Below are 17,509 nucleotides of genomic sequence, written 5' to 3' on the forward strand. Positions count from 1 at the left end.
AACACAGTAACAGCAGAGTTCAGAATCACAGGAAATATTTTAAAACAACATTGCAGGACAGTCTCATACAACTACAGAAAACATCTAAACCAGTCTTTACTATATTTCTATCTAGATCTAAAATATTTTATGCCCTAAATAACTTAGTTACAGAGCAAGACAAATGCAGATGAGAAATGCTGAATGGATGTTTCTAGGTCCAAGACAAGATACAACATGCCCCCTCTCCCTCTCTGAGAGAGCTGTTAAATTAATATCACATATTACTGCTGGGGTAGCCTGGATGACATCACTCTTTGTCACCTGCCTTCAGTTTCCCAGCTAACAGAAACTAACACAATTTTAACATCTCTATATAAGAAGTATATATTTCTCAGAGGTTTGCAGAATGTGGAAATCGTATAGCAATGAAATCCTTTTACATTTGAAACCTAGTAATTATCTCTGTTTCAAAATACTTCTAGCTCTAGACATTGTCTGTTTACTGAAACTAAGAGATAACACAGTCGTAAAACAATTTCAACTTATTTTCTTGAAGCTTTGCAAGTTAACTCTGTATGTTCCAGCTTCTACTATTAGAAACATACATTTGCACAGGTATATAGTTTATATACATTTCTGTTCTTTTCCGGTAGGGTACACTGTGATTGCATTCTTGAAGCTCAGTACATAACATACAGTTCTCTTACATTTGTAGGACAAGCATATGAATCATATTACTCTTCACAAATTACATATGATTATTTACAAAATTCCAGATAGCTGGGCTGGCAGTGTCACATTTCTATCTAAATCATATTAATATTTTCAAGTGACATATAATTATTTACAAAATTCCAGATAGCTGGACTGGCAGTATTTCCCTGGTGTCACATAGCTCAAGGAATCTTTCATTGTGGCAGTGAAGGACCATCCATCCAGATATAGAAACTTGAATCCCTTTTAAGTCAAATGTAAACTACAACCACTACCATGCATATGGTGAGCACCTGGAGGGGAGGGTCTGTGGTGAGACTAAAGGGTAGGGCTCTAAACTGCAAGTGACTGGTCCACCGACAGAAGTGTAAATATCTCCTGGATGCCCTGGTTATTTTGATTTGAAGGTAAGCATCCTGGACAGCTGTGGAGCACATGCAGTCATTTGCCATTAGATAAGTTACTTGCACTGTGACCATTCTGAATGAGGTTTTCATTATGTGTGTGTAGGTTACTGGGGTCCAAAACTGGCCTGAGGTCCTTGTTTTTGTTCAAAACTAAGAAAGAATCTTGAGTACTATATTGACTCTCACTGATCTGGTGGGACTTTCAGGATGGCTCTTTAGACATTGTTTCTTCCTCTAGTAGAGAGGGAGAATCTCTCTTTGCTGATGGAGTGAAATGTCTGGAAGAGAGTGACATGCTGGCAGGGGTTGGTGGGAAAATTGAATTGTACAGCCTCTGGATATTATCCTTCTCACCCATGAACCCTATGTGATGGCCATCCCTGCAGGAGGATAAAGGGATAACCCTCAACTGCCTCCAGAGGGAAGCAATCAGCCAGCCCTTCAGTGACAGTTAGGTTGCCTTTCAGAGAAAGGACCATGAGATCTCTGGTATTGCAGGCTACCTTGACCTCTGGGTTTGCATCCATTGAAAGGGCTAATTCTGCCATGGCCTCTCCTTTCAGAAGTGTAGTCAAAGGTATAATACTAGACTTCCCTATAGCACAGGGATTTTACCCTCTTTTGGTTCCTATTGTAAGATCATTGAGGGATCTCAAACTTGATGTCTGTGGCAAGTAGCATTTTTCCATCTTGCTCACATTTCTGTATCTTCTCTTTGTAGTAAGGCTGAAACAGTGATCCATCATAGGTTGCTGTTAAGCAACTGTTTTCAATGATAACAGCAGAGCACAATATCTCTTAGCACAGCAACATAGGCAGCAGAAAATAGAAAGGGTTGTTGCCAAGCTTACTGAGCCTGTATCCAGAAAAATAACCAGAGATCCTGTAGAGGTGTTGAGATATTTCAGAAATTTTATGAAAACTTGCATAGAGCAGAGGAATGTGGAAATCAAGAAAACGTTCATTTATGGAAGACTTAAGTATGCCAAGGTTAGAGGTAGATGAGGCCCAACAATGAATAGTTAAGATAGGAGAAAAGATAAAACAGTGATGTATAATCAGTCAGCAGGAAAGTGTCCAAGTAAAGATGGTATTGCCGTGGAAGTTTGGAAGCTAGGAGAGAACACAGTGATAAAGGTTTGGAATGTTTTGTTTAACAGTGTTTTAAAAGTAGGGAAAGCTCCAACATCCTGGAAGAAAGCTGTGGTGGCAGTAATACCTAAAGATGGTAAAGACCCATCAGACCGAGCTTCATATAGCCCCATTTCAATTTGAAACCATAATTATAAAGTGTTTATCTCTATAATAGCTAAAAGAATGGTAACTGTGTTACAAAAATTGATATGACTGTATCAGTGTGGTTTGTGGAGGGGGGGGGGGGGGCAAACATTTGATAACATTAATAAAGCAATGATGATCCAGAGGGAAGCCGAATGCAAGAAAATACACTGTTGTTGGTGGGTCTAAATGAAGAGAAAGTATTTGACAGAGTAAGCTGGGATTTTTTTGAGTAGGGCAATTGAAGCATTTGCATTCCCCAATACAATAATAAGGTTAATTAGGAGGATATATGAAGGATCTGAGACAAAAATTAAACTAGGGGTTCTGCTTTGATATGTTGCATCTGGAACAGAGGAACCAGGCAGGGTTGTCCTCTTTTCCCTTTGTTATTTGCATTATATTGATAGCCATTAGCAGAGAAAATAAGGGGCTCAGAAATTCTTGGCTTTTCTTGCAGACAATATTATTTTGTACCTGATGGAATCAGAAAAGGACATCTCAGTGTTGTGGAACATTCTGAGACACTTTCAAGTTTTATAGAGATGTAAAATGAATGCAGACAAAACAAAGGTTATAGCTGTAAACTATGTACCCACACATGAATTGGTTCAGCAATACCCATAATTATGGGGACAGAATGAAATGAAGCATTTAGGAGTGTGGGTTAAAAAGGATACTGTTATGGCAGCTAAGGATATGTGGGAAGAGACTAAACAAAAGGTAATACAAAAACTGAGAACCTTGAAGCTCTTGTTTATGGTTATGGATAGCAAGACAGAAGCACAGAAAATGTTTTGTTCCTTGTTGTTTTATGTAAAGGTCAGGCATATTTTTATCAACCAGAGAAGTTATGGGGAGTAATTAATAAAGAGTTGAAGGATTTTATCTGGGAGGGGAAGAGGGCAAGAGTCAAGTGGGATAAGTTGGGCCTTTTAGTAGAACAAGGGGGTTTATGATCACCTGATTTGAAGGGATATTTTAGAGCTACACAGTTAAGGCTCTTATACATAACATGAGCAGAAAGCTACATTTCATAGTGGAAAGAGATGATGATGAGTTGAGGGGAAATTCAAGAAATTAGGCAGAGAAAATGGTATTTGGATGCATGTCCATCAGGAAAATAGCCATGCAGAATATTATATTCATAAAGTAGCAGAAAATATTCTAAAAACTAAGCCAATGTGAGAATGGAGAAAAGAGTGTCCTTCCATGTCACTGTTGCAGTATTCTTTGTCTAATCTCCTGCTAAGGATAGCCCAACATCCAGCAGTATACTAAAGTCTTTAGCTTTTATAAGCACCGTACATCACAATTGTGCTCCCCGCACAAGATGTAGGGCATAAAGGTGACATACAGATGCAAAGACTCGGAACTTCTTTGCCACCAGTCCAAACACTGTTATCCGTCAGTCTGAATGCCCTTCTGATGTCCTGGTTGCCAAGACATTCTTTCAGATAAGTGTCCTGTTGGGGTTTCTTCTCTGCTTTTTTACTCTTTAGTATGGTGTTCATGTCATCCAGAAAGGGAAAATGTCAGTGTGGGAGGCAGATTCCCCAAAAAGACCATCATGAGCAGTGTCTTTTTTGCTTGGGTGTTCTGTCTGCCAGGTGTTTGTGCCTAAGACCCTGCATAGTTGCCCCTCTTCCTTGTCCATGTGTCTTGAGAATGAACATGGCTTATGTTGTTGGCTCAGGATTCTATGGCAGAATCTTTCTGTCCCAAGGGCCAGCCATCTGCAAGAAAAAGCCCCAAAAAAGTCAAGACCGATCCAGCTCCTATCCAGCATCCCCCAGATGTCTCTCTAGAGGCAAGTGAATGCCCCGAAGACCGTTAAGGGTTTGTTTTGGATCCACTGCCTAGGAATGCCAGAGGCATGGATCCAAATTCTCTCACATCCTCTGAGGCATTTCCAACATTACCACCTGATGTTGAAGGGGGACCTCAGCTGATAATATCCGGGGGGGATTCCTCAGATTGTAGTGAGGGAGGAAATTCCTACTATCGGCTGTTCCTCCTGTTTGGGCTGCTTTTTCTGCAGCTTCTGTAGCCCCCTGACTGTCTGCCTCCTGCTCCAAAGAAGCTTGATAGGTTCTACCAGGTGCCTGAGGACCGCAAATTTCTTTAAGTATCCTTCTGCTGATCCTTCAGTAGTATCAGTTTCTTCTGACAAGCCCTCCAAGTTGTTGCTATCTGCTAAGCTGCTCCTTTCCAGTAAGGATAGTAGGGCCATGGAAAGGTTGGACAAGAAGGTTTACACTCCTGCCACCTTGTCCTTTAGGCCCATTAACTACTAGACTCATATGACCAGATATGTTTTGGCCCTTCTTTCCCAAGGTTTCTAAGGTGTTTTTTGACTTCCCTGATTCTGTGGGAAAGGCGTCTGCCCTTTCCCCTGCTAGGCTTTATTTCTCAAGTCGCCCATCACTCAATAAAATACAGCTATGATGCAGCTGATGCCGCTTCCAGGGCTGCTGCTTTTGGTTTAGTGATGAGGCATTATGCTTGTTTATTGTTTGAAAAATAAATCTTTATTAAATTATCATGTATGACATAGGCAGTCTTACATTTATATAGATGAAAATAAACCATACCGACACAATCTCAGTTGCAAATATTATACATTACAAACCATGCCACCACAACTGTATGTGCAAACATTATACATCTTTTGTAATATATCCAGTCATTGTCAGTCAACCATTACATAGTTCATTCAAATCCTGCCTTCTTTTAAACCTCATTTCTTCTCTGCATGTATTGATACCACAGTTTCCATTTTTTCCTATGTAATTTTCTCCTACCATTTTCTAAAGGTCCCATTTCTAGTTGTTTTATCTCTGTTACTATCTTCACTACTTCTAGTAAAGTTGGTTTAGACTTTGATTTCCACTTTTTAGTAATTGTTTTTTGGCAGCCATTATAATTAGACTCAACAAGGCCATACTATGTCTAGGCAGTTCCAATTCTGTATCATAGCTCAAGAAAATAATTTCCTTAGTTACATTAATTTGCTCACCCAGCATCTTCGACAGTGTAGTCTGCAGGCAATCTTTGACTTATTTAAGTCCCTCCAGGATAAGGGTAAGGCCTTGCAGGAGTTAAAACATATTTTTGTTCCCCCTTTTCCCAAGTTTGAGGAACTATCCTTCCAAGTCTGCCTTTGTACGTAGGCAGACTTGCTGCCCTCCTAAGGGTGAAAAGAGTCTAGGTGTGTTCCTCCTGCTAAGTCCACACAGACTCCTTCCTCCCAGAAGCCAGCCTTTCAGGATAAGTCTGGTTCAGTTTGATGCCAGGTCCCCTTGTCTGTCTGCCTTTCCCTGTCTCTTCCAAATTGGCTTTGATTCAACTAAAATTCTTAGGTTCTGTCTCTTATCTTCAGGGTTATTTCATCGTTTGGAAATCCCTTCCTCCCTTTTCAGGCATTCCTCAACCTCCTTGGGAACAGCTTTCTCAATTCCAGATATTCTTCAGTCCATTTTGGATCAGAGCAATATCCAGCCCATTCCTCCTACACAGATAGAGAAGAAGTTTTACTCCAGAATGTTTTTGTTTCCGTGGAAGGAAGATAAATGGAGACCAATTTTGGGTCTTTTCTTGCTCAACACCTTTCTCAATATCCCTTCTTTTTGGATGTTATCCATTAAACATTCTTTCGTCTTTTGTTTCCCCAGGACTTTCTGGTGTCTCTGGATCTCAGTGATGCATGCCTTCACATCACCTTTCATCCTCTTTTTAGGAAATGCTTGTTTCTCTGTCTCTTCCTTGCATTTTCAGTTTTCTACTTTGGCCTCTCTACTGCCCCAGGGGGTATTCACCAAATGCCTTGCTCCTGTCATTGCTTTTTACTGGCTTTGAGGTATATAGATCTTTCTCTGCTTATTCAAGCTCCTTCTCTCAGCAGTCTGCAACAGGATCTCCTGTTTACCAGTTGTCTTTTGCACAGTATGGGGTTCACCATAAACCTCCAGATGTTAGTTCTGACACCTTCCTAGAATCATGGTTTCCTCATATGCTGGCTTCAGACCATTTCCATGCTGGCATCTATTTCAGCCCCCAAGGCTCTCTCTCTGTCTGACAACCTTTTTCCAGTCTCTTCTTCCTCTGTCTTCTGTCATGGCCAGGGAATTTCTCGGGGCCAGGAAATTTCTCAGGGTCCTCTTTCAGAACCCACCACTGTATAACACAAAAAAGCCTAAATTGGTTAGAACTGCCACATCAACTAACATATACACAGCTTCTTACCACCTATAAAATTATCCAACATCCACCTGCCTGTCCAGCACTAAAAAATATTCTACACAACTATGTTCCCAACCGGTCATTGCGATCCAGTGACCAAAAACTCTTGTCTGTCTACAAACCAATCGAATCTGCTGGACATTGTCTGTATTTGTACAAGGTTCCTTACCTGTACCATCAGGTACCCCCCCCCCATCTTCTAAAACCACTCTGAAAGACTTCCTAGCTAAAATCTGGCTCTGTTCTCAAAATCAGGATAAACTACACCACTAAATATGAACAAGTACTTTTTCATTTTGTATACCTCCTTACTCTCTCCCTTCTTCACTTCCATCAAATTCTGTTCCCTGACTTTCTCTCTAAATGTACCATAAACCTGATTTCTCTCACTTTATATTGCAATACCTGTTTGTATTAGGCTAACTTACCTTTAATTTCTCTACAAACTAACATTTTCTCAACGTAATAAGTGATTGTCATATAACTTGCATCATTTTTAACCAATGTTTTTACATTATGTCTAATTTTTTATAATTGTTTAAACTGCAGGTGTTTTGTTTTATATTTGAAGATTGTACAGTGATTGTTGTTAAAATATTTTGTAATAATTTGGAGCTTTTCTCCCAGTACTTCCACTGAAAATGAGCTTCTACCCAGTCAGTCTTTCCCGTTAATCAAATGTCAATAAATTCTAAACAGTAAATAAATAAATTTATGGTTTTCCATTTCCAGGGTCTATATGAGGAAACTTGAGTGGTACCTCAAATAGGTGTGGCTTCAGCACTGCCACCCCTGGAGTTCCATGTTCCTTTTCTTCCTTGTTTCAAGCTCAAGCTTCAGTGATGGCTTCATCAACTCTCTCAATCCAGGGCTTCCTTTTGTAGCTCCAGTTCCCGCTCAGGAGCATTTCACACATGCCTCAGGCAGGGGGGTGGGATGCCTCTTTTGTAGCCCCCTAAAAGTCCTAGGTCTCAAGCCTCCTCTTCAGAGGTCGGATCATATCCAGTATCAAGTGACTCTTCAGGCAGTTGACATTCCCTCAGAGCAGAATCTAGTGGGAGATTCTTTGTGCAAGTCCCTAACACAAGCTCATGAATGGATGCTTCACAGAGATGTGTTCCTAGACATTGTTCATTGATGGGGTATTCCTTAGGTAGACCCTCCTCACCTCCCCCACTGTAGAGGCAACATCTGTATTCTGTTCCAGAGTCACAAGTCCTCTGACTTGAAAAGTGGATGCCATGACTTTTAATTGGAAGGAGATGTTTCTATACCATTTCCCACCCTCCTCCTGCTGTCACAAGTTCTACACAAGCCCAAACAGGACTCTTCTAAAATCTTGCTGGTGACTCCCTTTTGACCCAGAAAGCATTGGTTCATCCTTCTCTCTCACTTGGCCAGAGGTAGTTACCACAATTTACCTCACCAGGTGGATCTTCTCACACAAGACAAGGGATCTCTTGTCCATCATCACCTGTCCACTCTTCAACTGACACTGTGGATAATAGGGCTTTGATTCCTTTTAGGCACATCTTTTCAGAGGACATGCTCAGGGTTCTGCAAGAGGCCAGGAAGCCCACTACTGGAAAATCCTATATGTCCAAATGGAAGAGATTCTCTGTCTGGTGCCTCTCTCACCATCAGAATCCCCTATCTGTGGAGGTTCCTCTAATTCTGCCCTACTTGTGTGATCTGCTGCAAGTTGGGTTGTTATATTCTTCATTTAAAGCTCACCTCTCAGCAATTTCTGTTTGTCTACCCTTGAATCCTCCTCTGGCCTCTAGGTTTGAGATCAAGCAATTTCTTAAAGGTATTCTTCATATCAGGCCTCCCAGGGAGCCTGTTCCACCTTCTTGGACCTCAGTTTTGCAGTTGAAAAATTGACACAGGCTCCTTTTGAGCCTGCTTCTTTACAATATTGTACGTGGAAGACTGTTCTTCATTTGGCTGTCAGCCAAGAAATTGTCTGAAAATATTAAATAAATACATAAATAACTTCAAGTTCTCGTGGCAATTCCTCCCTTTTTATTTTTTCATAAAGACAGAGTGTCTGTTCAGACTTAATCATTATTTTATTCCCAAGGTGGTCAATGAGTTGTCCTTTAATCAGTGTATTCAACTTCCTTCCTTTTTTCCTACTCCACAGTCTGCCAGTGAGACGATTCTTCACACCTTGGATTTGCATAGACAGCTCAGATATTATTTAGATAAAACTAAAGTTGTATGCAAATCTGAGCAGATTTTTGTTTTTTCATCCAAGGACTTTGGGTTTAGCTGTCTCTAAGCAAACCATATCCTCCTAGATTTCTAAGGCCATTTCATTCTGTTATTCTTTTAATGGCAAATGTTCCTTCTCATCTGTGAAGGCACATTCTGCTAGGACAGTGGCCTGCTCCTGGTACCTTTTTCAAGGGTCTGAATACCAATTCTATCATTTGAGGCTACTACCTGGTCCTCTGTTCATACTTTCACTAAACATTATAAGTTGGGTGTTATTTCCAGGGCCAGAGTGGGTTTTGCCAGGGCTACCTGCACGTGTTTGTGGAGGGTTCCTCTGTGGCTTCTTCCTCCCAGGTTTCCTCATAGCTCTTGTACTCTCTGTTAGGTGAAGAACACTACAACAGTGATATGTAAGGACATAGTACAGTTATATAAATAATACCATAAAAACAGGTGTCCTTCTCTTCACAGTTGCAATATTTGCTCCCTCCCCTCCTTCCCCCCTCTGTCCTGGCTATTGCCCTGTGTTCTGTTTCCCTTCTGGCCAAGGGGCCCTTTCTCCATTCTTCCTTCTTTCTTTTTCCCTGTGGATACACATGTTTCTGTTTGTCCCTGAGGGCATTCTGTTCCTCAAGAGGCTTTTTCAGTTCTGAGTATTTGTCTGTATGTCACCTTTATGCCCTACATTTTGCATGGGCAGCATACGTGTGACATATGGTGCGTATAATAGCTGAAGCTTTTGTTGAGCTGTCCTTGGCAGGAGATCCCTTAGGTGAAGAACACTGCAACAGTGAAGAGAAGGACATCTACTGTTATGGTAAGATTTTACACAACTGTGCTTTCTGCTGATAGGGATGACTGCAATTAGGGGAACAGTGAATAGGCAAGAGAGGGCTGGCATTTACTGGAGAAAACTGGCAAAGGAACCAAGATATTGCGAGCAAGTAAGTGGAGAGGGAAAGGTAATAGAATGGGAAGAGGCCATTAAAGCATTTTGACTGCAGGCTAGAGACTGCCTTCCCTTTCAGGGACTGATATCAGAGTTTAGGCAAAGAGAAGGGCATAGGGGAATTCTGTGTGAAAGACCTGCTCTGTTAGGATTTTTAGCTGAATGTAGAATAGAAGCAGCTGTTAAAAAGGGATAATTAGTAGGGTATATAAAATATTGCATGATAACTACAGGAATCAATTAGATGAGGTTAGAAAAGATTGGGAAGAGAGATCAGATAAGCAATTCACAAGGAAACAATGGGAGGACATATGTATAGCTCGCAAATATGCAACAAATCTAGAAGATTTAGGATTTTTGCTTTGGAGTGTTTGCATAGGTGTTGGATACACCAATCAGACTCCATAGAATTTTTCATGTGGTAGATGGCAAATGTCAGAGGTGTGATGGGGAAGAAAGAGTAACTGGGAACATATCTTCTGGGAGTGTAGTGAGTTGGCAGACTTCAAAAATACCCTACAAAGTACTCTGTCAGAAATATTAAATGAGAAAATGGGTTTAATTAAGGGAATTATCATTTTCTGACCTTGGGATACAGGATCTAAATTGCCTAGACATAGTAAGGCCTTGTTAAGTTTAATTCTGGTGGCTGCCAAAAAAAAGCAATTACTAGAAAATGGAAAAAGTCTAAACCAACTGTACTTGAAGTAGTGAATATTGCAATAGAGATAAAAGAACTGGAAATGGAATCTTTAGAAAAAATGGAAATTGTGGGAACAATACATGCAGAATAATGTTTTGGAGGAGAAGTGAGGTTTAAGGGAAGACAGGAATTTAGCAATGTATGTAATATATTGATTATAATTGCATAAAGTCATGTATGTGATGTATAATGTTTGTAACTGTGGACGTTAACATGGTTTGTTTTCTTTTATATAAACATGTGCTTGCCTATGTTTTAAGTGATAATTCAACAAAGGTGTTAAAAGATGATCCATCATATAAGGAATTCATAAAGGATGCTTTAAAGTTTTCTGAAGTCACAAAATTGAAGTACAGCATGAAGCGTCATTGTAATGCCTGCACATGCTGCTCCATCAGCTTCATTATGCATTAACCACATGAAGAGGTTAGTTATGTTGAACATAGTGCCCAAAGTGGTCTCTAATTGTTTTCTAGAGTCTCTGGTAGGCAACTTCTTCAAAGAGGCTAAAGCTTGTTCCACTAGATCCCTTGGAAAGCTATTCATGTGGGTGGCATAGTTCAAGGCCCTTGGGGCAAAGGTGTCTGAAGCATATGCCTGCCTCCTCATTCTGTCCATGGCCGTAGACTTCTTATTGAGTAGATGGATAGTGATTGTATTATCTGTCAGCTCTTTCTTTGTCACAGCTGTAATAATAATAATAATAATAATAATGTCGACCAAGGAACCCTTGGATGAAAACTGTCAGTTTTTGTGAGTTCCAAAGACTTAACCAGTTTTCAGGGAATGTATTCAGAGGAATATGGCTCCTGCCATGCCTTTCTAGCAGCCAAGTCAATGAGGAGTTCATTAGGCAGTACCATTCAAGAAGTAGAGGAGGCCAAGTGATAAGCCTCAAAAAGGACCTCCTCATCCTGAGAGGGTGGGTCCATTGATCAAGATCCACTCTGTTGCATCATTTCAAGGGTCTCACCAAAGTTGGTGTTTTCTAAATGGGATTGGGGGAGCCCTCTTGATCATCCAAGTCAATGTCTGAAGTGACAGACGCTGTGGGAGAGTTGATGTGACTACTCTTGCAAGTCCTCTTCCTTGGAATGTCAGGGGAGAGCAAATCCAACTCCAAAGAGGACTCCTAACTGAATCTAAGCTGGCATTTTTTAGACCATCCCCCAGCTCTGACCTTGGAATGCATGAAGGGCAGAGACAAAGAAGGGTAGGCATCCTTGAATGGAACCAACATTGAAGAAACCTGAAACTTAGCTCTGTGTGGAAAAGCTATAACCCCCCCTTTATCTTGAAGGTCAACCCCACATCCATCAGATCTGAGGAGCCTCTGTCAAGTGCTGGAGCCAATCTCCCCAAGGAATAAGTGGGCATCACTGTTAAAGGCTCCCCGAGGCCAACACAATGGATGGCCCCAGGAGGGGATCAGAGCTGAAACACCAATGGTCGATGTCTCATGACACTATAGCAGGAGCCTTACAAAATGGATCTGAGGATGGTGCTGAAGACTTGGCATCAGTCCCAAGATTTACTCTGCTTTGAGGGTCTCTGAGTTAAGTGTGTCAGATTTGAAACCCTGGGAACTGAGATCAAAGGACCAGTCAGTCTTCAGGGAATGAACTTCGGGAGAGAAACATCGACTCTGAAGCTGCCTTTCCTAAAGCATGGACTGAGGAAGGAGCAAAAATGGGAGATGAAGGGCTAGCCTGAGCCACCTTTAAGTCAGGGGGGATGGGAGGATGCCCGTCTCAAGCTGAGCCTTTAAGAAAGCCCTTATCATGCGATCCCAGTCAAGTTCTTATGTACTTCTGAAGGAACATAATGAAGAAGTGGAAGGTAACTGAGAAGGGAAATAAGAAAGTTTGGATAACCACTCAATTAGGTGACCTGTTGGGTATCACTGTTGGCTTTGAGGTCAGTGAAGCTAAAAAAATAAGAAGATTTGGCCAGTGTCAAAGAATTTGCTAACTATAGCCTAGTTAATTTTGGAGCTAATGAAGCAGCCACATAATCAGCCTTTCTCTTTTTGGATTTGCATTCATTCTTCTTTTGCTTTTCTTTAACTCTGTTTTTGTCTTTTCCTTTCGTGGGTGTCTGTCTCAAAATCTGGGGGAGGCAACCCTTTTATAATAAGCTTAGTCCTTCAGCCTAATAAGGCATGAGGACCAAAGCCTTTCCAGATTTAACAGTCTGCAGGCAAATGATCCACCCTAAGACACACCACTCACAACTCATGAGTGTCCTGGGGGGGGGTCTATTCCAAAAGTACAAACACATGCAAAAATATAGAGGAGAAGAAAACAATTAACACTATGTGTTAATATTACAGAGTGTGTGTGTGTATTATTATTATTATTATTTTAAATTAAGAACTTGGAAAAAAGTGGCATTGGCAAGTGAATGATTCATCAGAGGAAAGCATATGAAAGGAGCTCTAAAGTATCAAGGGGAATGTAACAGTAACATAATAGAAGTGCAGATAGAATCTCTACAAATTGAATGAGATGGAGTACTTAGCTTTCTGATGTGAGACCTGAATCTGATCACTTAGACTGCAAATGAGATCTGAGGTTTCTGCACATACAAATGCATTATGAGAATGAAAATAATTACGGAACTTAAGGCTGGAGCACTATTTTTGCTAGCTGAGATTTAACAAGCAGCCTGAAAACATATTAATCAAATTGGATGTACAGGATGACTAGGATCTGGGTTTACCAAGCAAGTGAACTACTCATCATTAACTCATTTCAGTCATGCCCCCAAGTCATTGGGGGGGTAAATACAATGTTAATGGAAAGTCTGGGCTGCTCAGTCAACCAGCAGTGGGAGATTGGAGGAAACTAAAGTAACTGAAGAAATCTCATGCAGACATGACAACAACACCTGTACTTCACAACTGTTTCTAATGTTCAGGTTTAACCCCTGAACCATGGAGCTGTGATGATCTTATGACTGAGCCATGATAATACCTTAATCCACTCTCCTGGCATCTTTCTGCCACTTGACAGGCCCTGCTTGCTTCTGTCTTGGCTCTCTCCTCTATCGGGTCATTGGTGACCATATTCACTGCAACATCCATCCACCACCCCTTGATGGTCACCTTGGTAACTTCAGAAACAGTTTTCTCCTTTCTTGCTGATCAAGATGGTCACCAAAATACTCTTCTGTGCCCCCCCCCCACTAGCTCTGATTTCCACTTCTCCCTGGATGACATCACCACTTTTATCTGTATCCTTCCTTATTAACTTTCACTGCCCCTACCCCTACCCCTTCTCACTGTCCCTGCTGACTGACTTCCTCCATGAATTGCATGCAGCCCTTATCCATCTCTGCTGTTGCTTGTTCTGCAAGAAATCTCCAGTGCTGTTTCATTTCTATGCTTTGTTCTTCCCCTCTGGTGAGTGTCCCTTCCTGCCCATTCCCATCTTGAACTCAGTATGTTGCTGGTTTTCATACTCTGAGTCTCTTTCCCCTTCATCACTTGATCCTGCTGTCTGCACCTTTCCTTTTGCCCTGGCTTTTTTTTCAATGTCTTCTCTTTTTTGGTTGCATCTCCTCTCTTTTGTGGCTGCATCTCCCTTTACCTTACTCTGTTCTACTGCACTTACCTGCACTATTTTGACAAACTCGGCCCATATTCTGTATGCCTGTTCTCCAGAATGCCTTTCTTGTCTTCTTCGGTCTCAGTGTGCCCTTTCTTATCTAACCAGTTATAAAAACCTGTTGACTACTCTTTCTTATGAAGCTCCCTTATTCTCTTACAGACCCCACATCATCTGCCACCCAAAGCTCCTGTATCCAAACAGCTGCACCGCATCCTGAGCACCTCACAAATATCTCTCCCTCTGTTTATATCTGGCTTTTTTAAAGCACATTTTGTTCACTGCTTCATTCTACAACCTTCCTATCCAGTACTCCATGTCTACACTGGTTCTGCCAGCTGCTTTGATTTCCCCCCGACTTTCTCCAATACCTGGTGCTAGTTGCGAAACCTGAGGGCATCCTGGGAATCTTGGCCATCACCTTCAGCCAGGGTTACTTTTTTTAACTTGGGACATACCCATTACACTTAACTCCCAGTGCGGTGTCCATGGTTGCTTCCAAGGGATGGGTGTGCAGTGCTGATGTGCAGCATATCACCCTGCCTTCATGGCAGCTCAGTCATGCATGCCACCTCCCCCTCCTCCTTGGACTATACCCCAACAAGATGATGTTCCAAATTCCACAGGGAGCACCCATGTAACTGCCCATCACCCGGATGAGTACACCCTTTCTCCTCTGCCACTTTGTCAGTAGCTTGACCCACTGAATGAACCCAGGACAGCTGGACTATAGTCAGAGTTTTGTCCTTTTACTCCACCAGAACAATATTCCTGTCCAGCTTGTGCCATTTTGTACCCCTCAATGTCTTCTTTTGTTGTTGTTGTTGTTTATTTCTTTGTTTGTTTATTTATTTATGTATTTATTTATGTATGTATTTTACTGTAAGTATATTATCTTTCTGCCTCAGGTTTTATCCTTGACCTGCTATTCATATGCCAGACAAGTGACAAATTGCTTAATTTGTGCATAATTCATTGTAATCCATGCATATGCAGAAAGCTGTGCAAGTAAACCGTACCTTAGTAGTGCATTTTCTATTTTGGAGAGTTGATAAGATGTGTTTTACTGTATCACAGTATTATATTAGAAATAAAGTAAATGCACAGGAAGTAAGAATCATCTTTTCTCTTTTAATAGTTTTTTTATCTAACTTTACAGCATCATTGCAGAAACTGTGGTGATATTTTCTGCAACAACTGTTCTAGCAATGAACTTCCGCTGCCTTCATATCCCAAGCCTGTACGTGTCTGTGATACCTGTCATACTTTGCTTCTACAGAGGTGCACACCAGCATCATGAACCAAGTGGTGGTCTGCTGCAGAGAACATACAGTCATAGTACAACCAGTAAAGCAAAAAAAAACATCTTCAAGAATGGCAGTTTATTACTTTTTGCCAAAGACTGTGGTATATCATACATTCCTGTTCTGGTTATAGTTTCATTTGGAACAAAATGGGCAGGTTGTCAGATTTGCTGTAAATATTTTGGGACAGCTGCTGTTTGTATATCAGTCTAATGGTGTAGTTCCTCAGTGCTTTTTTGATTTCAGAAATGTCTTAATGTCTTTCATTTTCACTTTGCAGAATAAAAATGCCAGGTCTTCTGCATTGTTGTTAAATGTAACATTACAAGCATTTTTTTCTTCTCTTTAATGTAATGCAATGTACAACACAAAAAAAATGTATCAGTTTAACAGAAGTAACAGTAATTTGTTTTGTTACAGTTTGAACAATTTTGTAGTCTTTTTAGCCTAGCTGTGTGGCATAAAGGGATAAAGTCCTGACTATGACCAGTCAATAGTTATTGCTAATAGCATCTGGGGAGGATATGAGTGGCCATTTTCAGCTTGCCATCTTGCAGAAGACAGAGAGGTGTTCCAAATTACTGTAATGTAGACACCTAAGCAGTAGAAGTCAAAGAATGCTTTTGCGTGATTCCTGTCAAGCTATGTATGTGGTAGTCTTCATGGGGTGTGTGTGGGAATGTGCATGCCCTCATGTGGAAGATACTGCATATACTCATATCTGAGGAGTTAAGGTCATACGTAATAAAAAAAAAAAAAAAAGATGGCTTCTTGGATGGTAGCCTTCAACAGTTGACCACTTCACCAGGTGAAGAGGGGTCCAGATCACTGAAGGGAGTGCTAATGGCTGGAAGGCAAAGAGGTTAAAAAAACTAAAAAAAAAAAAAGAAAACTGTCATTTTTACTTCTGGCAAATAATCTGGTTGCCTCTTACTTATATCAAGTATTTCTGTTGACAGTAAGTTGTCATTATGAAAAACCTTTCTGCAGTCCATACATTCACAATTTTTGTGTGTTAAATAATATATGTTCTTAAAACTCTACTGAATAGTTACATAATTTTTTAAAACAATATAGTATTTGAAAAATAATGAATGTGCCTTCACTGCATTACTGCAGTAATAAGTAAAATATAATATTTAGTGCATTAAGTACTTACATTTCTGGGAGAATGTCTGAATATAGCTTAGTTATTTGTACACTGACATCTGTGTTCCCCTTTTGTTTTGAGGGGATATGCATTGTTATATGAACACAGTGTTAAACTACTTGAAACATAGACACACTTTGTGTACTTAATCTGCAGAGTGTAACTGGTGATGGTTAAGAATGTTGGACTATAAGTACTGTGCTCTGTGAAAAAGGTATGTGTGTACCAGATGCATCCCAATTTAAACATATCCCCTATTAGTGTTATCTACAATCTATATTTTCCTTAATGACATTTGTAATGGGACTTCTGTCTCTGTAGCCCCCATCTAGTCCTTAAATTGGGGACATTAATGATGGTGACTCCCATCTAAGTAGTACGGGGAAATGTGTTTCTGTTTTGTCTCCTGTAAAACAGTTTTGACAATTGGATTGAGAAGAAACATAGGCACCTATTGCAGAATCAAATTACCCTGTACAGTAAACTAAAAATTCTAAGTAGACTTATGTTAAAATGCAACTAATACAAAAAAAAAATAAATTATCACTTTCACTCGACAGTACCTTGACAGATTGCCAGTAAGTAAAGTGGGGTTATACAGTTCATGTATTGTAGCCTGATATTCTTAACAACTGTTATGCAATTAACATGTTTCTGTAACTAATGTGTTTCTTCTATGCAGTTTTGCACATCTGCAGCAGCTTTTTTAATAAACTCTATATTTGTTACATTGTGAATGTGTAATACCTTAATGAATACTAGAAAGTACTAAAATAAATACTAATTAAGATGAACTGCATTTAAATACCAGTAACAGGCTTCAGTGTCAGGGTTACTCTTCTTCCATGTGATCATTTGGGGGGCTTATGAACTGAGATGAGGGAAGATGATCCATACTGAGTAAAGCATTAAGTAGCTTTATAAATGTCATACTGTACATTTGCAGCTATTT

General features: G+C 40.4%; 1 protein-coding gene across 1 annotated transcript in view; it reads left to right on the forward strand.

The window, feature by feature from the left end:
- The window catches only part of RUFY1 (RUN and FYVE domain containing 1), a 2,127,773-nt gene extending 2,110,479 nt beyond the window's left edge, over positions 1–17,294 (forward strand). The window contains exon 18 of the mRNA XM_044069383.1: positions 15,263–17,294. Within this exon, the coding sequence (XP_043925318.1) occupies positions 15,263–15,403 (141 nt within the window). The 3' untranslated portion in view covers positions 15,404–17,294. The remainder of the gene's footprint in view (positions 1–15,262) is intronic.
- Positions 17,295–17,509: the final 215 nt, after the last annotated feature.

Source organism: Protopterus annectens, chromosome 4.part0 (genome assembly GCF_019279795.1).
Source record: "Protopterus annectens isolate FY-2018-M chromosome 4.part0, PAN1.0, whole genome shotgun sequence".
Classification (NCBI taxonomy): Eukaryota; Metazoa; Chordata; order Ceratodontiformes; family Protopteridae; genus Protopterus; species Protopterus annectens.